At 45.2% G+C, this 26,865-nt stretch overlaps 1 protein-coding gene across 2 annotated transcripts; it reads left to right on the plus strand.

Annotated features, from left to right (window-relative positions):
• Positions 1 to 154: 154 nt before the first annotated feature.
• LOC146198246 (golgin-45) lies at positions 155 to 26,865 on the plus strand. 2 transcript variants are annotated; one of them, XM_084593653.1, is made up of 8 exons: positions 155 to 305; positions 664 to 772; positions 7,421 to 7,586; positions 13,024 to 13,249; positions 17,094 to 17,293; positions 18,921 to 19,049; positions 19,566 to 19,812; positions 21,087 to 26,865. In XM_084593653.1, exons 2-8 carry the CDS (start codon positions 742 to 744, stop codon positions 21,240 to 21,242), a joined length of 1,155 nt encoding a protein of 384 aa, XP_084449779.1. In that variant the 5' UTR covers positions 155 to 305; positions 664 to 741; the 3' UTR covers positions 21,243 to 26,865. The 2 variants fall into 2 exon arrangements, with proteins under 2 accessions (XP_084449779.1, XP_084449780.1); XM_084593654.1 differs by lacking the exon at positions 664 to 772.

The raw sequence follows: 26,865 nt of genomic DNA on the forward strand, positions 1-26,865 counted from the left end.
ACAAATTTTTCATAGTAACTGGTTTGGTTGCAATCATTATAATTACATCCATGACATGGTTTCTACCGTTTTCACCGTAATAAAAGTTCACAAACTACGACACTGAGGCGGTCTGCTTTCTCTCTTTTTTTTTTTTTATTTTTTTTTATCTTGCTTGTCGGTGATGGCCGGATAAGTAGGCCATCGCAATGTGGGATCCAACTTCTGCCACAACGGTTTCAAAATTAATTGACGGAACTTACCTAAATTCGTGCGCGATTCCGAGACAAACTTACCTCCGTTGAAGTCTTGGATGTCGGAGCCGGGTGCGTAGTGTTTTTTTGTCCCAGAGCGAGTGATGAACTTTTTCAGGACCGGAATGAAAACTGGAAACTAGCTTCAGGCTGTGCCTGCCAGAGTTGTTTGTGATCTCGACGGCGGCCTAAGACGTCAAATCGATGCCACAACAAGTTGTTGCATACGTTAAAGTAGTTATTCAAACCATTATCTATATACTTCTGTGGTGACGAGTTTCTAACCCGACCTTAACAAGCTCACAGCTGTTTGGGGCTGTGCGTCCGTCGAAGCTACCCCACTTGTTCCCATATGTCGCTCACGCATGAGCTACCGGCGAACTAGGCCAGCCGATCAGCGCTATATTTCGCGCTGCTTTTGTTTGTGCAGCCAAATCTTGCGCACGCCGTTTGGAGGCCAACGTGTTCAGATGCACACAGCGGATGTGTCGGCAGGCAGTCGTCACGCATGATGGGCAACGCAGAACACTGTACCAACGGTAATGAAGTCGGATGTTATCCGTTTGCCCTGTTGTGCCTGCCTAATCGCGTTAGCTGTCGCCCTCATCATTTTTTATCAAACATAGTTCGCCGCCAATGAATGAAGCTGTTGCTATTTTATGTCACTGCACTAATGTACTCTCACAAATTAATTGGGTGGCGTACTTGTGCGAATCGCGAACAACTATCAACGAAATTGTTCTGGAACTCGGGCAGGCTTCGAAAATTCTGAGCTACTGCTTAACTCAGGCTCACGCACTCCCAACTTAAATGTTTTCGCATGTTATCAGAGCCTGTTCACGCTCTTATTCAGGAGATAAGAAGCTTACAGAAAACTGTTACATATATTTCACCATCCGGTGATCTCTTTTGCTGTCGATCCGATTTTTATCTACCTTCGCGCTTCGAACAAAGTCATAAAAGTTCGGGGCAAATATTCTAAAATACAGTGTGGGCAGTTCCCCATTCCCCTTGGCTAATAAATGCCTTTTATGACCTTCACATCAGCATGAGCTTCAAGTACAGCGCAGGGTCTAATGTGACATGTCATCAGCATCAACGTTATCGGTATCAATGCTATTACTGAGATGCCTCCTGTGTCCCAGCTGGTATTTGGATGCTAACAGTCTCACGGAAACGAGTTGATGTTGTGGGATTCCCACGGTGACAGTTCCCTGCTCTAAGTTTCATTCTCTGAATGCCTGCCAACAAAACGTTTTGGCACAGCTGAAATGAATGTTGTCCAGCATGTACAGTTGTCTATGCATTCTGTCTGGAGCGTTGGAATGACACACCACCAAGTAAAATTGTGTTATTTATCAGTTGTTTAGGGCTCCTAGCTATACCGTGTCATCTATGCACATTCCTGTGGATCATGTTTAACTTATCACACCTTTAAAAGCTGTATTGGGCCCAGCAAGTAGTGGAGGTTTTCATAAATGCAGAACAGAGGCCCCGTCTGAGTGCTCTAGACAAGTGTATAGATAACTGTACAATCACTCTCAATATGACTGCAACACACAGGATGTTGTAAGTTCAGTTCATGAAAATATGAGAGCATGACGCTCAAAAGTTGTTCACTTAGCAGCCAATAAAATCTACTGAGTGCACTCACTATTCGAGCACATTTTGAGGTCTGTGCAAAGACATCTTAATGGGCTAAAGCAGGAGCTTCAGTTGAGTCACTCTGGGTGAGGCATAGGTTGTATTAAAAAAAAAAATTAGTAAGCCTCGTCACCAGTTACATATTGACAACATATGCTCTTTTAATACCAGAGACAACTTTTAGTAGTTATTTATGCTTTTCATGCATCACAGTACTGTGTTACAATGCTTAATTATAGTGTTGTACATGCAAATACTAAATAATTAGTCCTATTACATGTGGCCTTTAGAAAAGCTATAAGTAAACAAGCAGTGTGAATAATGTTATACTGTAGAAATATTGCCCTAGAACAAATTGTTATATCCTTCAGCAATATAAGCATTAAATTGGTAATTCAATATTGGATGCTTTTGTTGGCATTTAGGATATTAAGTAACTGTAACGAAAAATCAGCTGAATCTCTGTGCAAAAGCAGTGTTCTGGGCAACTTGTAATGGATATAATGGCCATTATATGTTTATAAGTATATATGTAGTGGTCTTAATATTTGTGCAGCAAGCAACTCTACAAATGATATGTGAATGTACAAAAGATGCCTTTTACTTTGGTTTATATACTTTAGCATCCCAGGGTGACTAAGGCTGTGGGAATGCCTTACTGCAGGGTTGCGGATATTTAGATCATCTGGGGGTCTTTATAGTCGTAAATTGTCGGTAGTGTTAATGCGATCGGGCGTTGCAACTTTACAAAATATGGGTATACAGTTATGCTGTATTGCCCTGTATACAGCATAATGACCACTGTTAATATTCATGACTTGAATTATGTGTAGTTTTCTCAAGACCAGACTTCCATGCATTCTTGCCTCATTAATATGTAAACTTGCTATGTGGACAATAGACAGGGAGAAAATGTACAGATACCCATTGGGCCCGTGTATCTTTGCTGTGCCTGGCGATGAGAACAAACTTTTACTGGCTTTGCAGGAGCATCCATTAAAAAATATAGACACAAAGTTTTGGCTTGTTTTTGTTGACGACACCTAAAACACTACCATACATGAATCACCTTATGGCATTTTTCTGTGGCCACTAAATAATATATAATCGAAATTTGTTCTTTCACTTCTTTCAGTTTTGGTTTCAACAGCCGAGTAATGGCTATGATGTCAAAGTTGCATATAAATCATGTGAGGAATAAAAAAACTAATATATTCACTTCATTATTGTTTTCATTCAGTACTGCCTCCACAGCTGGAATTACCAAGAGTGAAAAAGTAGTGATTAATCAAGGTTCTTCCATCCCTCGAGTGACCTATATGTATGTCACTTCGATGTGAACTGAAGCTGGTGAGAGAAGAAATTTGAATATAATTTATTTAGACGAAGGAAGAGGAAAAAACAGATTTATTATTTATATATATGCACCTCTAAGCGATTCTTATATAATGCAGCAGTGCTCCTCCTCTCCCTCGCCAGCACTCGCAAAGGCCAAATTGGTTTCAGACATTAGGATTTTGGGAGAATCTGGGTAATAACAGTGCTACAGCATTAAAATTGTACTGCTTGGCTACAATGCTAGTCGCCCACCATGTAGCCCAACAAGGGAATCGGGCAACAAATTACAAATCCTGCATATGCCAGCTGCATACCCCAGCTAGCAAATACAGCATATCTCAGAGTAGCTAGCTACACAAGATGTACCTCCACCACTTGGAAGAACAAATTAAAAATGAAAAGAGAGGAGAAAGCAAGAAAGTTGCGAGAAAAAGGACAGAAAAGTCAGATGCGGAAAGTAGGGAGGGAGATAAGGATGGAAAAATGTCACTTCCCTTTTTCCTCATTTCCCCCAGATCCCCTTTTTCCCAGACGCAGCAATGCCAAGTGAAGCTAAACATACGTGCAATGGTGAACCATCATCTGCTTTAAAGGAGTACAGACACGTAATTTTTGGTTGCGCGTTCTACTATTTATGATGATGCTTAATGCATTGCTATAGGAGATATGCACGTGACGTCATCCGCAATGGGGCACTAGCGGCCGGCGCAGCATTCGCCATATGCATGGTCGTGTGTGTGGACGCTGCAACCAGCGTGCATACTCAACTCGTGATCCGTGGTGCGCTTTTCGCATTTTGTCGGAATTTCTACGTGTGCCAGCGAACACTGTGCGAGAGGATACATACTTACACTCGTGGACTTCGTGGAATAAGGAAAACGTCGGTCCCAATAAAATGTCAGACTTTGTGAAAGCATCGGCTCATACGACTGCAGTAACTTCGTCGTGGTGTGTGGCATACTACAAGACCACTGCTTAGCGTTGAATTCCCCAGCATCGGGACCTGCTTGTGAAGTGTGCTCTTAAGTTTTGCGACATGTGAAGAAATTAAAACGTACAAATCCATGAAAGCATTTTAATTTTTTGACAAGCGAGCAAAGCCAAGAGCCACACGTGCGTGAGGGCATCGATGGCCGGCGTGCCGTTTTTAGAGGTGAGTAAATTGCGACATGTCTGTTCGCTTATGCTAGGGCTGTCACCTCTTCCGACCTGCAAGTGACATGTTACAACTGTATCAAGGGTTATCACTGCACATCGCATTGCTGTGAACCTGGGTTCTATGAGTTATGTTCCTTTCAAGCAGAGCTGCATTGCCAACACTAAATTTGTAAAATTTTCTTGCTGCGTGTGCCGTTTATGCTGCAAGCGCGTGAAAGTATTTGCTTGACATTCTGTAATCCAAATTAAGCTACTGCATTGCTTTGCTTTATTACTGCTGGAACAGCGCCTATGCAAGTTTTGATCTGCGGTTCGCCAACTACCACCACTAGAAATGTGCATTTTGCGGCTATATCAGATTTGGAATTGGGGCAATTAATGCGGTTTCTCTTCAAGACGTGTGCTGCCTCAGTGGCAGCTAACAACGGATTTAATGAGCTGCAAGCGGGTTGCACGCAATGAGCAGCTGGCCACTTTTGCTGTTGAGCTGTTGCGTGGGTGAATGCTTGTTGCAACACCGAACAGGCAGTGTTATGTCCCAGAGCACGAAAATACCGCTGCAGACCCCATGCGCACAAAGGGCTCCCCAACGAAATTTGTATCTGGAAGTATTTAACAACTTTATAAATCTTTACGAATCACTTCCAATGTCTGGCGGGCGCCTAACAGCGAACCTGATACTACGCGAGCCAGCACTCGCCGATGCCACCGGCCACCTCCGACATGGCGGACGAGGCGTGACGATGCTCCCGCCATCTGGTAGTACTGCCTCAGTGAATACCTCCTATACACAGGCGAACCTGTGCCGCAGTGCCAGACGGCCCGGCTTTATTCATTGCGATGCGAAGCAAACACGTGGCGCAGCCGCGTCCTCAGCTTTCCTTACACCATCTTCAGAAATGAGCGAAAACAGGCACAATGTACCCCTTTACAATGCACTGCTCTGTGGCCGAAAGGTCTGGAATGGAATCATAGGGGGAGAGAAAGAGAGAAGAGAGGGGTAAATGCGCTTGAAGGTGAGCTCTAGTTAAGGTGTGGTGGTGAGCAGAAGCTGCTTCACGACGCGGCGAGCAGCTCGGAGCCGAGATCCAGGGAGCACCGCGTGTGAAGATCTGCTATCCGTGAAGCTGAGGAGGGACTCATGCAAGGGAGAGATGCCGAAGTTGAGGACGCGCGGGTGGCACACGACTGCTCACTCCGGAGTAACACGCTTGTGCAACGCTGCCCAGTGACGGCCGCCACGCCCGCAACAGACATGCCCCTCTGTGTCACAACAGACACGCCTCAGAAGTCACGCGATGCGGGCGCCGCCACTTTCCCTTCCTCCTCTTCAAGCTCACGGAGAGACGGATGGACAGAGAGAGTGAGAGCGCCTTCTGCTGCTGCTGTGCGGCCGCTCCGCCTCCTCAGTGCTGAGCCGTGCGACGCGCGCATTGCCACCTTCTCTTTCTCCACTTCAAGTTCACGAAAAGAGAGAGAGTGAGTGGCTTCGGACAGACATCGGCAAAATCCGTGATTGCAGCTAGTAGTGCTACACACTAAAAACGCAGCAGAAATACAAAGACTTGTGGCTAGTAGCAGTGCAAACGAGCCTTACAGTGACCCAATTACACTTAAAGAAATCTGCAGAGTACTGTCTGCTGGGAAACAGACTGCACCCGGCCCTGGTAAAATGCATTGTGAAACACTAGCCCATCCTTCAAAACCTTTTGTAGAAGTTCAGTTTGGTTTGTGGGCTCAGCGGCTCGGGCTATGAGAGACGCCGTAATGGAGGACTCCGGAAATTTCGACCACCTGGTGTTCTTTAACTTGCACTGACATCGCACAGTACACGGGCGCCTTGCTTTTCGCCTCCATCGAAAAGCGGCCGCCGAGGCCGGGATTCGATCCCGCATTCTTGGGAACAGTAGTCGAGCGCCGTAACCACTTCGCCACCCCGGCGGCCTTTTGTAGAAGTGCTGTTAAATAATGAGTAGCGGGAAAAATGCCCAATGCTTGGAGACAGCCATTATTGTACTATTTCTTATTTCTGAAAACCAGCTACCTATTCTTGTATTTATAGGCAAGAGCCCTTACCAACCACCTCACCAAATCTGTTGAAAGTATTTCGTATATCATGTAATGTTTATTCTGAAATCCTGTAACTTCTTCATGCTTACCAGCGTGGTTTTAAAACAGCCTGTTCAACAGTAGACCATCTTATCTGGCTTGAAAATACTGTCAAAAAAGCTTTAATCTACAGACAACACTGTCTTGCTTTTCACTCTTTGACACGGATAAAGCTTCTGATCCTACCTGGGGGCTTGGAATTCTTTATGACCTAGCAGACCTAGGCATTCTTGGCAGAAGTTAAACTGCTTGAAGGAGTTCCTGCCAGACTGGTCATTTCATGTGCACGGTGAATCCACCTTTTCAAGAGATTTCACTTAGGATGATGGAGTACCTTACTAAGTACTGCACTGTTCATTGCAAGTAGTTAATTCTATAGCCAAAATAATTTCAAAAATAATTAATAAGTAATATATGTTGTCAGGAGTGTTGGTTCTGAATTTTTAAATTGAAAAGACAATGCGCTGTATTACTTCTAGACACACAAAAAAGATAGACAACAGACAGGCACCAACTTCAAACTATTTATGACCTTCAAGTTGCATGCACATCCTCCGCCGTATCAACATGCGAGACAGAGACACAACTGGCAATAAATAAACTAGTGATTTAGGTGGAAAGAAATGGATTTAAGCTTTTTTTTTCTGTTCCAAAAGAAGCTTGTAGATCGACTGCATTCTGTATTTGAATGAAACTGTATTACCTTTAAAACAAAACAATAAATTTTAGGCACGTCATTCGACATTATTGGAATGCATCTTGTGACTGACCAACCTGTTGTATGTACTATGGCAGTAGCACTGTGAGGCAGTTCTCATCCTAGGAATGAAAAGTTGTGGGCAAGTTTTGATGTGGAACTTATTGTTAATTGAACAAGGTATGTGTCATTTGTTTGTTCTAAGCTCCCTATAACCCTTCTGGGGCTCTTCCATGTGCAGGCAGTGAGCCGGCCGCCTTCGTGCGATGCCAGGGGGATGGCATGGAAGACTGCTGCCTGCCCCCAGACATCCCCGTCCCTCTGAGGCGCCGTGAACCAAAATTTGTGCCCTATGAACCCTACAAGGCTGCCGTGACTCCAATGGTACCCACGGGGAAAAGTCACAGGTGAGCTGTCTCACCGCTGGCTTTGCTTTTGGCTTGTTGGTGAAATGGTAAGCAAAGAGACGCAGTACTTTGTGGCATCGTGAGTGGCAGCACTGTCTTTTTGGATGATGCAGAGTAGCTGGTTGGCTCTGCAGGCATTCAGCTTCTATATCTAGGTTGGAGGAGCGTTAGCAGCTCAGATTATATAGGTCAGTCAAGTGGAGTCTTTGATTCCATGACATCATTTGCAGCCAGGTGGCCTTGAACGCCACTGGCATGATTGACCTGTAGGGCGAGTGTATTTGTTAGCGTATTAAGAGTGAGCCAGCCTCCCTTACATGGCAGCGAGCTGAAGAATGCAGCGTTTTTGTTCTGTTTCACTTGCTCATTGCCGTAATTTGCACATAATTCCATCATTGGCCTTGACTTCTCTTCTGTGTTATCAGGGTGTTCTTGTTGGCTAGGTGTAAGAGCAATCACATTTTTGATCCATAACTTTCACCAGCCAAATTGCTTTTGTAGCTCACCAGGACCCATCTGTTGCTTATGTCAAACCTGACACTGTAATAACTGTCCTCCTACTTTGCATAGTCACCCCATGTGCAACAGACAGTGGATAGAGGCAGTAGAAGTAAAAGGTTGCAAGGTCCTGAGAGGACATGGGGTGGCACACGAGGAGAGTGCTCGCACACATCCAGTGGCTTCTGTTCGTGCTGTATGCAAAGACCAGTGTGCACATTCCTGCTTAGTAAAACCTTGAGTGGCGACGGTGCACGCCAGTTGCTTTTCAGAGAGGAAGTGTGTGCATCTAAAGCTGAGGAGGCTGAGTGTTGTGCTCGGACGGAATGTGGCATGTAAGGGGCAGTAATCTAGAGCCTGCAGATATGCTATGCAACAAGGAATTTACAAATCTGTGCCTAGACACTTCTCCTATCATAAAGAACTCATTATAATACTTAACTGGTATAAACACGATCATTGTTACCATTGTCTTATTTTTATTTTTGACAAACTTTTGTTGAGCTGACTTTAAATTTAATGATTTATGTTATATTGCGGGCAAACCTCTCACAACTCGTCAGGATATGGGACATCTGCTGTCCTGCAAAAATAGGAAATGTGTTAGACCTTAGCGACAGCCCCTTAAAGTAATGTATGAGCATTTTTATTTGCCATCATGAAGTGCACATAGGTATGTTAAGCCCATTTACTCTGAAGAGGTGCCTTTTTACGCCGCCAGAGTCTGCGTATCCGCCTGCTGAGGAGGGTACAGATTTTCACTGCTTTGATTAAAGCACCATTGTTTTCAACCACTTACCAAGACTTGTGTTTGGGATTGAAAAGAATGTGACTTATGGTGAATTTTGATTTTGCGCCCATTTCCTGATTGGCTCCAGTGATTTGCAGCCAGACGTGTGGCTGTGCTGCTTGGCAGCTTCCTGCTGAATCTCTGAGACAGGCTGGGTGCGGGCAGCAGTCAAAGTGCGACTAAACGCAGAAAGTAGGTGGCAGAGTTGAGCTGCTGTGTGCACCATAAGCATGTCAAGTCACAGCAGAGCAGCAGGATAGCATACTCCTACCCCTACTATCACCTTCGCCGAAAAGATGACGAGGCAGTTAACAGCATCATCCGCTCGGTGTACAAGGTTGCCCTAGAGTTGCCACAATACGCTAGCACGCAACACCTCCTCCAACTGGGCATTTACAACACTATTTCCAAACTTATAGAGGCACACGAGACAGCCCTTCCAGGACAAATCACAGCCGTCTCGTCCTTGACCGGTTAAACGTCAACCCAATAGGCGATCCCCATCCTACAGCCCCCCCTCCTGACAGGCATACACAGCCGCCTCGTTGTCAAACTGCTACCAAAAAGCATGCTCCCTGGCCAACACGACGCGCGCCGTCAGCACAAATTCCGAGCACTCGATGACATCTACCGTTCTGACGAACATGCAACATACGTGGACACGGCAAGGCAAGATGCAACAACCTATGTGGCCTAGGCTACCACACCGCAATCTATCCTTATCTCCGCCGCCACGGTGCATGCCTCCTCCCCCACCGCAGCGGAAGAAACAGTGATAGCGCTCGCCATCGCTGACCCGCGTCCGCATACAGTCCTCAGTGACTCAAAAAGAGCTATTCTAAATTTCTCGGCACTGACAGCTGCACTCCCGACCACAAAATTAACCTAATCTACGTACCCACCCACGCGGGCAACTCTGGAAACGATGGGGCTGACCAACTTGCCTGAGGATTAACAATTCGGGTGGTCAGTCTCGCGCATCTAGACGCATTTGCGAAAGCCCTCCAGACTTTTGCCAAAATTACCAATTTTCACAGAGACGCAACGCCTTTTCCCTCTTCCCCACCCCGACATCATCTAAGCGCAAACCACCCTGCTTCGCAGATTACAGACACACTCAATTCTTAGTCACTCCAGGCTTTCACTAATTACTAGCGGTGAATACGACCTCGCATGTCCAAATTGCAACAACGGAGAGCCCGCCACACAGGCGCACATCCTCTGGGGAAGGGAAATAGCCTGCCCTCAAGGGCCCTTCTGCCAGCTCCCTCTGTGGAAAGCTGGGGCCAACTCCTCACCAAGCCAGACAAGAACACACAACTTGCACTTATTTCGTGGGCCCAAGATTTCGCCCCCACCTGGAGGCCACACAGGACCCACCTGCCCTAATTCACGACATCTGGGGCAAATAAAGTTGTTTCTCTCTTTCTCTCTCACAGCAGAGAGGCAAATGGCTTTCTTCCATGGGACACCAGTCCGTACACCTTTCAACTTGCTAGTATGCATTATGGGTGGCTGGCTGGCCATGTGCATATTGCACAAGGGGGTATGAATATAGAACAGGAATGAATTTCTTCTGCAGAGCTGTCCACGAGAGTCTTGGGTAGTTGTGCGTTTGCATGTTATTCCAAGTGGCATCACATATCACAAAGGATGGAGCACACATAGCTTCAGTTCAGATATCTCAGTTGCATACGTTGCATACCTCATAATGCTTCACTTAAGAAAGTGTTGCACGATGCTGATAACACAACGTGGAAAAGGACTTATTTCTGCAAGTTTCAGTGTGCCCTGCCAAAGCAGGGAAACAGCATTTCCAGGGTTTGCACAGGCTCTTGAAATCTTGAATACCCGTGATTTTCGAGAGCCCTTGACACTTCTTCAATTTTGATCCACTCCTTAAAGTTCTTGAAAAGTTAAGATTGAGCTGGTTTGTCTCTAAAAAGCTAGGCCGCCCGGCATCTATGAGCATCCTTCGAAGGGAACAGAGGATGGGTAATACCTGAAGTGATGGCATAGCAACCGGCCAAGCCAGGCTCATGTATAGGCCAATTATTATCTTTCTAATGGACCCCAAATTTTTAAGAGGTCTTACCAATTTCGAAACAACTCAAATTTGAACATTCTGGATTCATAAGTGGCAGATTGAAAGAAGGTAATTCCATTCTACTCCAGGTCTGTCAATCCCACTATGACACAACAGTAGTAGTTCTGTGTGCAATGTGGGGTGGTTCAAAATTTGACTGGGAACACATCAATACATGGTCAATGCTAGCAAAATGATAACCCATTCTGTTTAGCGTGGGAGACTTCCTGGGCCGTTGGGTATTGTTAGCTGCCACTTTTATAAGAATGCGACAGGACTGTGTAGTATCTGATTTTTGGCGTGCAGCACTCTTGTAAATGAGGACAATGCACTAGAAATGCTTTTCCACCAGAGTGGGCTGAGGAAGGTGTGCTCTGTGCAAAAGCACACAAGTTTTCTGTACATGTGATTTTCTAAAAACTGCATTTTTTTCAGCCTGTGAAGTGACGGACCGTGGAACAATAATTAAGCATTTATGCATGCTCACACAGGTTGTGGACCCTAGGGGGAGCTTTGGCCTTGTGGTTTGTGATCCTCATTATGTTATTGACACTCAGAAAACTCATTTTGCTGAAGTGACTTTTGAAAAAAACGCATAAAAAGCAGTGCAGCCAAGAAGCTGCCAAACAAGCTCATCGTGACGGTGTTCTAGACCGGGGGTCTCAAACTGGCCACATAGAGAAACAAGGGGTCACAATAAGAAACTTTTTTGCCCTCATAGGCATGGAGCCGGAAAATAACAAAAATAACAATTGAAACAGGAAATAAAATTAATAAAAAAATAATGCAGTAAATAACAATAAAATTATTAAACATCAATCAAGACTCCTCATTTTCAGACCGCACACTTTCATCCTTCGGAGGAAAAAAAAGTGGCGCATGCTCCTTGCTGCCTAAATGCCGGACAATCATTATTTCAGGATGGCTCGAAGAAAGCTACTGAAAGGAAATAGCTAATACCACAGTCCATACCACAATCACTTTTACTTAAGAGGAAAGACTCTAGATTTGGATATGAAAGAGAGGACGAGTTGGGCAGCACCTTGCTCTAGAAGGCAGTGGGCGTCCGTCCGAAGTTCACACAAATTAAGGGCCAACCCCTCTTTTCATTTCCACAAAGAATGTGTACTGTCTGGATTCGAGACGCTTTGAAAAACAAATTTTGTGGTAAAGATAACTCGTGAAGCTGGCACATGTTCTCGGAACAGAGAAGAAAGGTTGAAATTCCTGGAGCTGGCGGGCCGCATCACATGGCTCTGCGGGCTGCCTGCAGCTCAAGAATTTTGACGTGCATCTAAACCCATACTTGTTTCGTTATGTGAAGGCAAGGACACACAGATGCACTGAGGTGATGATCTGGACTAACTTTTTGCTTTGTATAGAAATTACTCCATAGCCAACAACTGCAGTGCATTTTTCTCGCTTTGTTTTTTCGCTTAGAAAGAGCATAGTGTAAACGCTGCTTCCAGGCATTCTACTCCCATTTATGACGCAGGGGTTACGGTGCTCGACTACTGTTCCTAAGGATGCGGAATCGAATCCTGGCTTCGGCGGCTGCTTTTCGATGGAGGCAAAAAGAAAACCACATATTTTGAATTCCTTCGATGAAGCAGTGATAAGAGGCCACTAAAACTTTCGTCAACGAGGCGTACGTTACTCTGTCGTAACAGCCTTGAATGTGAAGCTCAAGTGGACGCTACTCTTCACTAAAAATGTCTAATTACTGTCTGATGGGTGAAATTTACATTTGTTTTTGGTATGTCTTGTCGACCACCAGACATCATCGCGGTCGCTGCTCATGGTTTCCAGCATCAGGCTACATAAAATAGATAGATGCACCGATAGAAAAATTGTTGGTACAGCGTTTCTACCAAAACCACTATGGCAATGAACACTTTAGACATCAATCTTTCCATTACGGTAAAAGAAACTTGATGCCTAAATTTCAGTGTTCTTGTCCCTTTAATATGTGAGTTCATCTTGTGACAAAGGGAGGAGAAGAGCACATTGATAGTTCATAGCTGTAGGTTGATCTAATGTGCTCGGAATGGCTGTGTTTGCAGGACACGTCTGGCTACTCTGGAAATCCCCTTCCCTCTGCAGCAGGTCTCCTCTTCCTCCTCCTCCTCTGGTGTGGATGGGCCCCTGCTGGCGGTGGTGCGGGAGGTTCCAGAGGGGGCCACTCCATCGACCTCTGCTGCAGAGGAGGAAGTCCGGCTGGAGCAGCAGCTGTGCCAGGAGCGGCAGCGGAGCCAAGATCTGCAGGAGCAGCTCCGTGTCCAGGTGGAGGTAGGTGGGCCAGCCACTAGCAGTATGCAACCAGGTGGCCATTTGCAAACAAGCCTTCACTAGTAGCATGGCTCCTAAGGCCAAAGCAGTTTATTCAAAGTATCAGTCTATAAACTTCTTTTTCACTAAGTTTTATCTTAGCTGAATTGGCTGTAACTGCACAGAACATGTAAAGCGAGTAGTCATGGCTGAGTAGAACAGGTGTGCTTAACTCTTGGCCGTACATTTTCCTAGCAAGGTGGGCGTAATGTAACATTGAGAATCACCACCACTCGATGTGAGCTATCCACCTCACTTTAACTGCTTGTGGCCATGTTTGCAAATTATATTAGCAAGTGTATGGCTTGTATTTTGTTGCTGCCATCACTGTTGCAGTGTACAATTATAAATAGGTGCATATATTACCTGTCATTTTGTCTGGAAGCTGAGATAGTGAGAGCAAACATGATATCTTTGTACCTATGCAATTTGCTTTCACTTTGTCTTCAGTAGCCTTTTTTAAAGGCTCTCTGTAGAGACATTTTTTGATGCACCCCGCCAGGGTTGCGCAGTGGTTACGACGTTCGACTAGTTCCCAAGGACACGGGATCGAATCTCGACCTCGGCGGCCACTTTTCAATGGAGGTGAAAAGCTAGGCGCCCGTGTGCTGTGCGATATCAGTGCACATTAAAGAGCCCCAGGTGGTTGAAATTTCCGGAGTCCTCCACTACGGCGTCTCTCATAGCCCGAGTCGCTTTGGGACGTTAAACCCCACAAACTAACCAAACCAAACATTTTTTGATGCTACCTTGTTGCTCCTCTGCTGTGCATTCATTTCTAAAGTGCCCTGCCCAATCCACATAAAGCAGCTGCTATGACACAGTAGGATAGGCAGGCATGGAGCACTGTAAATTTGCAGCATTGTGTGAGTTTCTAACTTCTATTGTCGAGCTCGAATATTTTAAAGTATTTATATATTGAATTCGCTCTTTGAAAATAGTGTGAAAGTATAGTAAGGTCGTGCTTTATATTGTCACGTGCTTCGGGGCGTCAAGGGAAGGAAGAAGAGGCTGGAGGGAAGAAGAGGAAACAGAAGCTAGAGTGGTGTGTGCTGGTGCTCCTTTTCATAAACCCGCTACTGACAAGCAACGATTAACTAAGAGCTCTCTGCAATACTCACAAACGAACGAACGGTTTACGACGACCTTTATACCTCGGTTTACGACGATCTCTATGTTCTAGTACTGTTGAAGGCCAACACCGCGCATTGGGATTTGAGGCCACGGGCTCCTTTTCCAAACCACGGACCCTAGATAACCGAGCACCTGGCCGGGTTATGGCTTGTACCCATTTGAGAAAACCGGTGGGTGTCCGGCCGGCAGTGGAGGTTGAACCCACCACCTCCCGTAGGCAAGGTGGGTGCTCCACCACGAGGCCACGGCTGCTGTAGGTGGTGGGTTCAACCCTCACTGCCGGCCGGACACCCACCGTTTTTCTCAAATGGGTACAAGCCATAGCCCGGCCAAGTGCTCGGCTATCTAGGGTCCGTGGTTTGGAAAAGAAGCCAGCTGCCTCAAATCCCAATGCGCGGTGCTGGCCTTCAACAGTACTACAATATAGAGATCGTCGTAAACCCCGCGCCTCCACCACAACCGTTACGTACTCAATATGTAACGGGGGTGTTTATTTGAAGTCTAAGTGCTGCGAGTCCGCAAGGAACACCAGCACACACCACTCTAGCTTCTTTTTGCTCTTCTTCCCTCCAGCCTCTTCTTCCTTCCCTTGATGCCCCGAAGCATGTGACAGTATCATACTACAATATTGCCTGCCCTTTGATATAAACCGTTTTATTATGAGCACTGCCATTTTGTGTAGGTTGCGCTATCTACCAGCCAAGTTGAGAAAACTGCCATACTGGTGTGTGCGGTTGCATCCGTGGAGCAGGAGACAAGTAGTGTATATCAGAATTTCGGAGCTTTCGCATTCAAATTTTTGGGAAAGTACCTGACTGAAAGCAAAATACTTTTCTGCAGCCGTTAAGCCATTATTTGGTCGCAAATGACCGGAACTTATGCGTCTGATTGGGTCGGCTGAGGGCTTGGGTACAAGCCTGATTATGTGGTACAGAGGGGCGGTGGCATGGGCAGTGAAGCAAGCAATGAAGGGCAGCTTTCAATCCACTTTTTATCCTTGAATGATTTCTAGAGACGGGTTACTGTAACAGCTTGAGCAGTGAAAGCAAGCAAATGTAGCCGTTTTATGAACAATTTTTATAGTCCGTTTGTTGTCGCAGAAGTTGTTTATTTTAACTAGTCGCTGTTGTGCTCATGACCACATTTGCATTTATTGTCGGAAAGCTTGCGGGATGCGTGTTTTCAGAAAAAAAGTCATGTAACACTGTCTCACTAATAAATTGACAACCAGTTTATTAGGTATCGTTGTCTTCAAGTAAGACATACATGTTCTTTCAGGTTTCATAAATTTCGGGTGACTGTGCTGAAATAGTTTTAAGGCGAAAGCTTTTAATGGATCATGCTGTCGTGGACAAAGTGTCTCTTGCTTCTGCGGTGTTCTGATTGGCTGAAGCGGGATGTGTCCTTGCCATCTGCAATGCCACACTTGAACGCGCGCCAAGGAACGCCACGCGACAGGAGCGATGGTGTACCGTCCAAACTCACTCTTGCCGGAGAAAGTGTGATACATACTGCGCCTTTCCTTCCCTATAAACCAATTATAATTATAAGTAGCACTGCAACGAATGCTGACAAGAGGCTAACGATGGGAGGCAAATTGCTGTTAAGAAGAAGGAAAAGAAAAATGCACGGGCCTGCTACTGGCTCTGTGGCTGAGCCACCGTTGCTGCCTCGTGCGGACAGAAGAGAGAAAGTACAGAAGAAAGGAAAGGAAGAGGGAGAGAAAGACACGCGCTGCAATAGCCGTGCAATGACGGCCTACAACAGATAAAAATCTGGTGGCAGGCTAGCCCCCGCCGCAAGCAGCGTTGGCCTGTAGAGCCAGAAACAGCCACCCTTCACCACCTTCTGCTCCTCCCCGGTAGGCTTTCGCCATTCTTCTCCTAAGAGACATCTAAGAGACACTCTAATTGTTTCTTTGTCAGACAGCATCTTTTAAATTTTTGCCGCAAATAATATTATCTGCTCATGGTTCATCTTTTTATCTTCTGTTGATCATCTGCCTTCGGTTGTTATTCTTTTGTTACCTTCAGCAACATAAAGGAAAAGGTTTTGCTAGCCATGGCACTTGTTAGCACCTGAGCTGTGGCTGGCAGAAATGAAACAAACAAGGAGGAGATAGGGGAAAAAAAGAAGGATGCAAAAAGAAAAAAAAAAGAAGAGGGGTGGTGTGTGCAAAAAAACATGCAAATTGTAAAAAACTGTAAAGATAGCGCACCGCCTGCCTGCTATTGTCATACCAGCTGAGCAGCTTAGATGTTTTTCAGCTATTCAAAGACGCTTTGTGTGCAAAAGACTGTGTAGTGCATGCATGTTCTGCGCAGTATACCCTGGCACCCCCGCTACTACCATTTACCCCACATACCAGAGAGGAGGAGTGGCGCTTCGTGCTCCAAGTCCAAGGCTTGCTTCGTCGTCAATATTCACACCCCTGCAAAAAAAGGGTTTGGTTGACTACACTATGCCTCACCCAGAACTTGGCTCACTTAGGCCTACGGATAGCTTTTTGCTTAGTGTGCTGGCATATAGTGAGTGAAAAACATGAAGAGAGATCTCTGGAAGGCCAGGAATCGCATAGCGCAGTGAGAAGACTTCAAGTTGATTGATTTCTGCCTGTTCTGTAGGGGTTCATTCAACCAAGTGTATTCCACCAGTGGGTGCCCTTGCCCAGGTGAACCGTGAGCTGAAGAAGCTGCTCGTGGCCTCCCTGGGCGAGGACATGGAGGCCCGGGTGCACTTCCTCAGTGAGGACAAGGCACAGCTGGCGGCTGATGTACGGGCTTATGCACACCGCCTGAGCCAGGGCCGCGAAGAACTGGACCGGCTGGCCATTCATGCCGACGTGTGGCGCTCCAAATTCCTGGCTGCCAGGTACATCCCTGCGCTTTTGGGGAACCATGCGTGAATGTGTTTTTTGATAATGTTAGGCTGATTCTAAAAAATAATAATGTTTATCCAATTTTGTCATCGTCACTTGTCTTCTGCACCAGGTCGCACCCCCCTTCATAAAATTACTTGAACGCGGACTATTTTGCACGATGAATGGCCCTAGAAACTAATGATGCAAGTTAGTGTGTGACCTGCTTAGTGGTTTTGGCTGAAAGCTGAACTGCTGTGTTTGAAAGGCCCTTGCTTTCTAGATTGATTTGCTGAGTGGCATTCACACTAAGCCGATGGCACCTATTTGTATACTGGACTTTCCTGATCTAGCCTCATTCGCTCCTGACAAATGTGTTCACCTCCTGGGCAAAATTTTGTTTCCTTGTGCGCTTTGAGTGTGTGTCACTTTGACCTTCCTTACTGGAATTACTTGTAATCGTGTTTACTGGGTTGCAGTGACCACATTACTGCCAGGCATGCTCACCCTATTGCAAGGGGCCGAAGAGGCACACATTTTGAATGATGTTGTAGGCGGCGTGCCACTTTTCAAAACAGCAATAGCAATGTGAAAGACATCGTGAGAAATGTCGTGAGGTGGGGAGGGCAACAAGCCTCAGATATCCTTTTCTTTTTGAATGGAAGAAATTGAGACCAGTCTGCAATCGCAACTCATAAACACTCAGCCTGCACTGCTCTCTCTGAAGCCTTGTTCTCAGCTGCTGTTTTGGGCAGCTTTGGATGAAAAACTCTGTGGCTTGTCCACTTCTCGAGCCGCTTTGTGTACAAATGCAAAATGGCTTTGTGTGTGCAAGCAGAAGGTGAACAGCTTAAAGGCAGCTGCAGTTCCCACTTTTACTTCCCCTTGCTTTCAGCTGCAGTGAAACTGAATTTAATGCATTGGTGGTACAGTACACAAATTGTCAACGCACACAGACACTTGTGTGCAGTGCCCATTTTAATAAGATTGTATTAAAAGCCTCATCATGGAAAAAAACTGACGTAGTTAGTCACAAGGCTCTCTGTTTGGTTGAGACAGTGATGACATCGCAGGGTTGCATGACATGTCCAAGCACTGATTTGTTGACTAGGTGTGTGACATCAGGAGACCATATCGCGTGGCCGAATTTGCAGGTGCACTGCTAGAGTGTAGGGGACCTCTGAGCACTAATTGGTCGACAAGACCTGTGACAACGTGAGACCATGTAACATGGCTGAGTTTTGCAGGTGCACTGGCAAGTGGCAAATGGGCTATAAGTGCAGATAAGTCTAGACAGCACGAAGTGTCAGTTTGGAGTGAAGCGAAAATCAATGCCTTGTGTGTCTACCATAGTGGACAATCTCCACAGGCAGAGAGTATGAACACATAAGTATGTCAACGAGTGTGGAGTATTGGCGGCTGCACAAGCTCAGCGAATGTGGTAAGCAGCAATAGCGAAGGAGTAGAAGCGGGCCAAGTGGACTTAGTGCTATCACATTCTCAACATGTTGTATAATCCCGTCAGTTTTTTTTTTTTTTTTCTTGCATACTTCAGGTATGGTTCACAAGGTGGCCGCAACCATAAGCAGTTTGGTTGAGGAGCACAGTTTACGTGAGCAATGTGGCACATTTTTCCCGCAGCCTGCTTGTGGATGAACTGGCAAGCTGCAAGGCACGGCTGACCCACCAGTGCGACGATTTTCAGGAAGCCCTGCAATGGATGGCCAGTGAGCACCAGCAGCTAGAGGCAAACCTCACAGCCACCTGCCGGTGCGTGTCTCATGTGGTGTTCATGCATAATCACTAGGAAGTGCTCAGTGGTTAGCTGCCTGTTACGTTACATAGGCCAGGTGCATGCGCTGTCACATGGTGCATAGCACTTGCTTCCTTTGTGCTTATTCATGTCTGCTGCATGCTTAGGGTAAAGATGTACACCCAAAAAGCTACAAAAGGAAAAGGAAGTATTGTGTAAAAAATGAAAGCATCGAAAAAGTAACAGTTTGCCGCACAGTGCTCAGACGAGGAGCGACTGCACATGCTCATGGGTAAGTTGTGTTTGTTACTGGGGTCTAGGCCACTGCAAAGAATTTTTCAGGGTGCAGCAGCATGTGGCCCAGGCGTTAAAATGTACATTTACAAGTCAGATTAACACTCAGCTGCCACTAGTCTGCAGGTTTGTAGTTGGTGAAGGCAAGCATTTTTTAATTTGTGACAAATCTGATGTAGCTGTAACAGAGGTAAGGTAAGGGGAGAGCTGCGGTGCCAGAGCAGCAATTTCTTGCACAGGCTTCTGGCCAAGCTCCAGGAGCTGCTTACTGCTGGTGCTACTGCTGCTTCTCCTGGAAAACTGACTGGACAGGCGGAACCGTGTGATGTGCTGCAGCTGAGTGCGCAGGCCCAGCGAGCAGCACGCAGCTGCTGCCACCAGGCGGTGCCACGAGGTAGCAGTGCCAACCTACGCCTGGGGCCAGCACCCATCGTGCGACCAACGCCAGCCGAGACATTTGCCCGTGTCACCGAGCGTGCCTATGAGGCAAGAACATGTTTCGTGGCTGGTGCACATTGGCAAGGTTCCTCTTGGGCCTTGGCTGGGGGATGAGCTTGATGCAGCACTGCGCAAAAGTAATGGTTTGAAAACGAGCTGTGTACATACATATTTCACGTAGGAGCAGAACCCATGGATAAACTAGTGGAATTAGCTCGTATTTGCAAGATTTTGCTTTGCATGTCCTCAACTTGTAATAATCGGTCAAGTTATCTTCAGCTCATTTGTGGCTCTGTTGTTTAAGATGTTACGCGACATGCCATTTGTAGTTTGCTGCTGCCTCAATAGCCTTGGCATTTCAAACCACAGCTGTACACCACACTTTAAGCGAGTGGAGAGAAGGCGAGAACCAGCTCTTGCACAGAAGCCGAGGCTGCTGTGCATTACACGATGGCAAATCATCAGGTTAGGTTCCACGAGTGCATCCTCGCCATCAGCCTACCTATGTACGTGACCCCTGTCCTTGTTTCCACTAGAATTCTAATGCCATCTACTGACATGACTACTCTGCCACTCCCTGCTACACTTCTCATGAAATCTACTCTCTGCTGCCCCAAAAGATCATTGGTTACTTTTTCTTCTTTTTTTTTTTTTCCTTACATATCTTGTCCATGCCTACTGCTTTAATGTTTAGGGGCATCTTCTGGGCAAATTTGTGAAGCAGTGAACCACTGAAGCGACATGTTGTGGCATCATGTACCCTGTGATGTGCTCACATGAAATAAAACACAGGACTGCAAACGGGATTTAAACTCACAGCAGTGCAAACATATCAGTCTGCTGCGCCATTGCTGCAGTCTGACAACACATTACAAGGCTGGCCTGCACTCAGCATAGGTGCGTGGAATGTGGCTGAAGCAGTCATGGCAGTGCTCTGCACTCACTTGCAAAATGAACGCGCTACTGGAATAAATGCATGCCCTCTATTGCACCTTAAAACTTGGAAATTTCTTTTTAATTGACCGCAACCTAAATTTTACCACCGTATGAATGCAGCTCACAGATTTTGTCCAGATCTTTTATTTTTTAATTAAACAAGTAGATATGTTACACCACTTGTCACAGTTTGTGTTAATTAGCCATGTTCAGGAGGTCAGCTGCAACCTCTTTGACAAATGGGTCATTATTAAAGGCCACGGTCTTGGCTGAATCAAAAAATTAGCTGGTGAAAATTGTCTGTGCAGCACAGGTTTGCCACGTGAGTTGCTTCAGCTGTGCTTCAGGTGCTGCATTGATATCTTTACCCCAGCCCTCTCTTCCAGGCATTGAAGCACTCGTTCAGCACGACGGAGCAGTCAGTGCTGCAGTCTAGCATCTCTTCGGGCAACAAGTGCTCGACGAATGGCATGCGCAAAACTCACGACTGCAGCACCATAGCCTGCTGCCGGCACTGCTCCGGTCACCTGGAGAACATCTGACAAAGGATGGTTGTGCTCAACATGTGCTTGGCTGTTGTCGGGACTGATCCACATGGCCCTGCTGGCAGCTGGAAATTGTGCCGAAGCCCCACAGAAGCTCGCTGTGGGGAACTGGTGCCATTGAAGCTCAGCCACACTTTTCTCTCAAGGACAGATCTTAGCGTGACCTCCTTTTTGTGCGGGGTGCCTGTATTGTGCAGCAAGCATGCGCCAGATATGAACATGAACATTGTTATAGTTGTGGCCATACGTTTAGGTGCCGTATTCGTTTTACTCAAATTTTTGCAAGGTTTAAATGCATGCAAATGCATCGAGTCACACAAACTAGTTGACAAATGGACTGCGAATCTGGTATCAGATGTATGGCATTGTATTAGTCATTGACCTCACACAATTCTAGGTATTACCCGTATTGCGTGTTGTTGATGTTAGATTGTTTTTAGATGCTTATAGTACAAATGCTACAAACATCATGCCAACTGCAGTGTTGTGAGCACTACACAGTAGCATGGGGATAGGTGAACAATTGAAGTTCATTTTAAACCATGCTAGATAAGTTCTTTTCTACTAATATGTGTGATAAAGAAAAGAATGCTTGTGAGGGCCACCACTTAGTTTCCTGCTGCTTATGTGCAGCCTTGGAAAATGAACTGTCAGAAAATTATGGTTCTATTAGGAGCTTATCACCTTGATTTTCATAGAGAAGAGCAAGCCACTGGAAAAATGTAAATATACTGCTGCAAAGTTAGTCTTCAAGGACGTCACTGGCTAGTTGTTGTTTGTATTTACCTGACTGTTCTTAAATGCTTTTAATACAGAAGCATTAATACCCGTATTCTTGGATTTCGCCAAAGCGGCTGTGAAGCCTCTTTTGAACAACTGCTCAAAAAAAACTTGTCATCGGTGGGTTTCTGACCCAGGCAGATGCAAACAGATCAGCTTTGCCAGCCACTGCATTAGACCGCTGCGCCATCTTGGTAGCCAGTTTCATCATGTTCGAAAATGCAGACTTTCGTGCTATGCTTTGTATATGGTCGTCTTCATCCCCTCTAACAAAGTTTTTCCACACTGCACTCCGGACGTCATCTTCGTCGTATTTATCTCCTTTTTCAAAGTTGCAAAAAGAGCTTAATTAAGCCTCCTTCATTCTAATTAAAGCCTAAAGCATCCATCAAATACTTTGCTACATAGGGCAGGACGTAGCAAAGCTAAGCTAAGTAAAATTTCGCTAAACGAGTGCCGAACTTTGGCTTTGCATGTATGTTCCAACTTGGCCAAGCTAAACTGCTGCTTAATGTTTTGTTGGTTTGTCGAAACCAACCCTCTGGAAATGCACAGCTTAGGAGGCAAGCTTCTATTCCTGCCATATATTGGCCACATATTATTATCCTCTAAAAGTCTAAACTAGATGACCCGTACAAAAGAATGTTCCCTTCAAAGGTAAAGCTGCAGAGGACAGTGTCACATCGACTGCAATGCAGCAAATAAACTGTGTTCTTGATTGAGGTTCAAAAGGCAACTGTGCCTCTCAGAAGTGGCCCTCAGCCCAAATACGATGCAAGACTGTCTAGCCCTTTCAGCGATGGAAATGTCTACAAGCATGGGTTTATGGTGGTGCAAATTCCTCTCGCCCCCTTGATGTGTCCAGTGTGTATCATGCAGTGGTGCATACACTGACTTTTCTTGTCATAGCAGTAGTGTACAGCATAGACAACATATTTTTGTTGCAAACCATGCACAAGGTCATCAAGGTGCTCTTTTGAATGAGCCATCACTGCATTTTTTTGTCTACTGGTATCTTATGCAGCTCAGGTACAGTGGTATAACAACTGCACTGTATAAACAGCCTTATGCTATGTTTATGCATGTACAGTAAACCCCTTAAGCAAACTGTAAGGGACCAGAAAATTTGTTTTTCTTATGAGAAGCTTGGTTAACAAAAGTGCCCCCTAAAAATTTGTAGCATGTTAGGTGTGACCTTATATAGGTTGCTAACGAATAAAATAGCCCTTAATAAAGACGAAGATTGCAAACAGAGATTCTATCACACTATTCATGAGCTGCGCTGAAGCCTGAGAGCATGAAACAAGTTCATGTTATTCTACTTGAAAATGATCTAGTTTCTTTACACTATCTTATCATCTTTGTTTTCCTACTGTAACCCGCAGTGGCTATTATTTGCGGTTTCTTTTTTTTTTTTTTTTTTTGCATTTCTGCTTTCTCTCTGCTCGGAACACTTCAAAGTTGCCCGCCCTGGTAGCAGTCATGTGACTCCGCCTTGTCTCTCACCTTGTGCAGCATAATTGTTTGCCACAAGCAGGCACACCATATGACTTTCTATATCTCGCAGGTAATGTGCATGGCATTGATATCTGACAACCTGTGTGTCATGATAATACGCATTAGATACAAATGCATGGACGTGATGCGTGTGCAATGTCAAGGGCTTACCATCATTGCACCAGCACAAGCACGATGGTGCCCTGCCTTTTCTGTGCTGGCAAGGAAGCTTCAACCCAAGAATGCCCTCTCTTGCTAGGTGGATTTTCTGCATTTTTACAAAAAGGCTTGCTGAAGCCATTCAGTTGCAGTGCATTCGTCTTTCATAGAAGCATTGCCTTGAGAGCGCCATTGAGCAGGGTTTTCGTCGTTCACTATCTCTGCAAAAGTCGTGTTCACCGATGCACATGCAAAACAATTTGTCTTAAGCTGATATTTTTTTTTTACATTGAATTCTATGGGAAACCAATCTACACAGTTCCATTGTTCGGCTTATCCGGGAATTCTTAAAGGGACCATGAAATTCCTAAAAGCAGACGAGACATCAGTATTTCCTCACTAGTTGCTTCATCGCAAGAATGTTTGAGCCAGCTTCAATAATACAGGGAACTCCAGCAATTAAATATGGCTCTCCTCCTCTCCCCCTTAACTTATCACTTTAAGACATCAGAAAAAAAAAGCTCTACTGTGCCTCAATCATGGCTGCGGCATCAGCTGGCGTTCAGTTTGGAGACTTTGGTTATTGCGCTTGCTCTCCTGAGTGTGAATTTTCTCCCTCCAACAAATTCTTAACTCATTGCCTTTTCTACCTTCTCATCTGCGCTGTCTTCTATAATGGGTCCAAATCTCGAAGCGTGACTGCTAGCAGTTACTGCTGTGATGGGCACTGAGCCCTATAAGTTCACCTCGTACTGAGTGAATGGTGGCAACGAAAAGAGCAACTCATTCGCGTGATTGCCAGACTCACTGGGTAGCGGAGGTGATGAGCATTGTATGTGAAGACATGAACCTGGCTCGTGCATGCCTGAGGGGTTCACACAGTACTTTCGCAGCTACTGGAAGTGTGTCCATGACGTTGTGGCCGTCGAGGTTGCAGTGAAAGGCAGCCTCTAGTGGTCTGTTACTCACCATGACACCATCACACTTGTGACATATCAAGAATGGAGAATAGAGTTCCAAAAATCACCACTACACATTGACCAATCTGCCAGCAAATTTCAAAAAACACTGTTTTTAAAAATTAATATATTTGTTCTAAAGAGTTCTACTTGGGGCAAATGCTCAAAAGTATTCTCTCTATACATTGAATGCGTTTATCTGTGACCTTTATAGCCATTTTATGGTCCCTTTAACTGAGTCTGCCTTCGGAGAAGTCTGCTCTATAATACAACTACAAAAATAGTGTGGGGAGTTTGAGATTTCACGAAAATGAAAAGAAAAAATATAACGATTTTAAAACGATCACTATCTATAATGAAGAGATACAAAGCAATATTTTAGAGGTAATACTTAAGAAATATGCAACATTATGATCTGTAGCACAGCCTGAGATGAGTGAACGTATGCCATCCCCCATATAGCAGTGATCACTGTCACCACCGTACCCCCGCCTCTAAATGTTTCTTGCTGTGCCTGCTCAATCTTATTTTCTTTTACTACTCATCCTAAGCGGCCGTTGGCGTCTGTGCTCGAGGACATATTTTTATGGCTACGTAGTGAAAGCTGCTGGACCGAAATGCACCAGCCCACTCCATTACAGAATATAGTCCCCCCCTCCCCAGAAATTTCATCAATTCTGCTGTGGAATATTAGGCCATTACAGAATTTTGATATTAAGATTATACAACATTAGCCACTAGTACAGAATGAGTAGATTACGTTGAGCTTGTGCTGATGGCTATGCAACCTGTCTTCAATCCTGCATTTGGTAGAAGAGTTATTTGCCTGGTTTCTTTAGCTTGAGTGCTTATGCGTAACCAATGGGAGTGACTCCATCAGTTGCCAAACTGGTGGGAGTTAAGAGAGAACATACTTTATTTGCTGCTTTTCTCAGCAGCTGAGTTAGCAGCAGGCTTGCTACACTAGGGCCGGCTGATCTGAAGTGACCCAAGCACTCCATGAGTAATTATAGCAGACAGGCAAAAAGGCTGGCATAGTATTCTGGACATTTGGCACATGAAGGTGTGGCCTAATGACTGTGTACGTCCTCCTGAGACCCAGGATGTCTTTCAGAATAAGTCAGTGAGATTATAAAGATGAAAATTGTTAAAAATTTTCTCAGTAGCACCGATTGCTTCAGCTCATTGTGATGTCTAATTTATTGCACAGACAAATAAACACTTGAACAGCAGGGAAGTCGGTGTCCAGATTAAATTATAACTTCTGTGTATTCACTTTATTATTAATTTCTATATAGAACCAAAATTATGCTTTGAAATTACATAGAAATAACAAATAATAGTTATCTCTCTGGTAGATGTGTCGGTGCTATGACGCTGAATGTCTCCATTCTGCAACTAAATTTTCCAGAATCTTTGTTGGGAATTTGAACATAATTTTATCTATGCTGCATGTATGGCTCCGGTACCTGACCAGCATACTGTACAACCAGGTGTTGTGAATATTAATGCCTTGGCATAGGGGTACTGGCTCAAGAACTGAAGTCGAACATTGGACAAAATGCCCATGGCACGGTCTCAGGAGGACAGAGGATGTTAAGTTGAATTTTGAATTGGGGACGAATGGATGAAGTGGAGAGTTCAGGGTGCGGTCATGAAATGGTGTTTTCATTTTTTTTAAGGTTGTCATATTGTATGTTGATTTGCTTTCAATATTGAAGGGCTTCCAGTCCAGATGGCAGGCGTGGCCAGGGAATTGAAGGTGACCCATGCAATGTTGAGCTGATGTGTCAGCTCGTTACGGGCACTCCGACATGACCAAGGGCACACGTAATCCAAACTGTACCGAGTTATCAGCTTCGCAGAGCGTTAAATGATTGTGAGGTAATTTTGTTTAAAAAATAGTCACATTTTGACACTGCCAAATCTTTTAGTGTTCATGAATAAGAACACAGAACGTTGTCAGGATGGAGCGATTGCTTGGAATAAGATGGGAAGTTAGTTATGTCTGCTAATGTGGTCAACGTGCCAACTGTTTTTGAAGTTATATTTGTGGGAGACTGGCAAACTGCTGCTTCAGAGATTTAGAAGAGGAGCTTTTGATAGTGCATCGACATGAAGACGCAACATTGTTAACTGTACATACAGCATCATGTGATATCTTTGTCAATGAAACAGTACCACAGACTGAACCTAGAATACAATAAAGGCCATTTTTGCTTTGA

The sequence above is a fragment of the Amblyomma maculatum genome, chromosome 2, assembly GCF_055883805.1.
Source record: "Amblyomma maculatum isolate TAMU_Amacu chromosome 2, ASM5588380v1, whole genome shotgun sequence".
Taxonomy (NCBI): Eukaryota; Metazoa; Arthropoda; class Arachnida; order Ixodida; family Ixodidae; genus Amblyomma; species Amblyomma maculatum.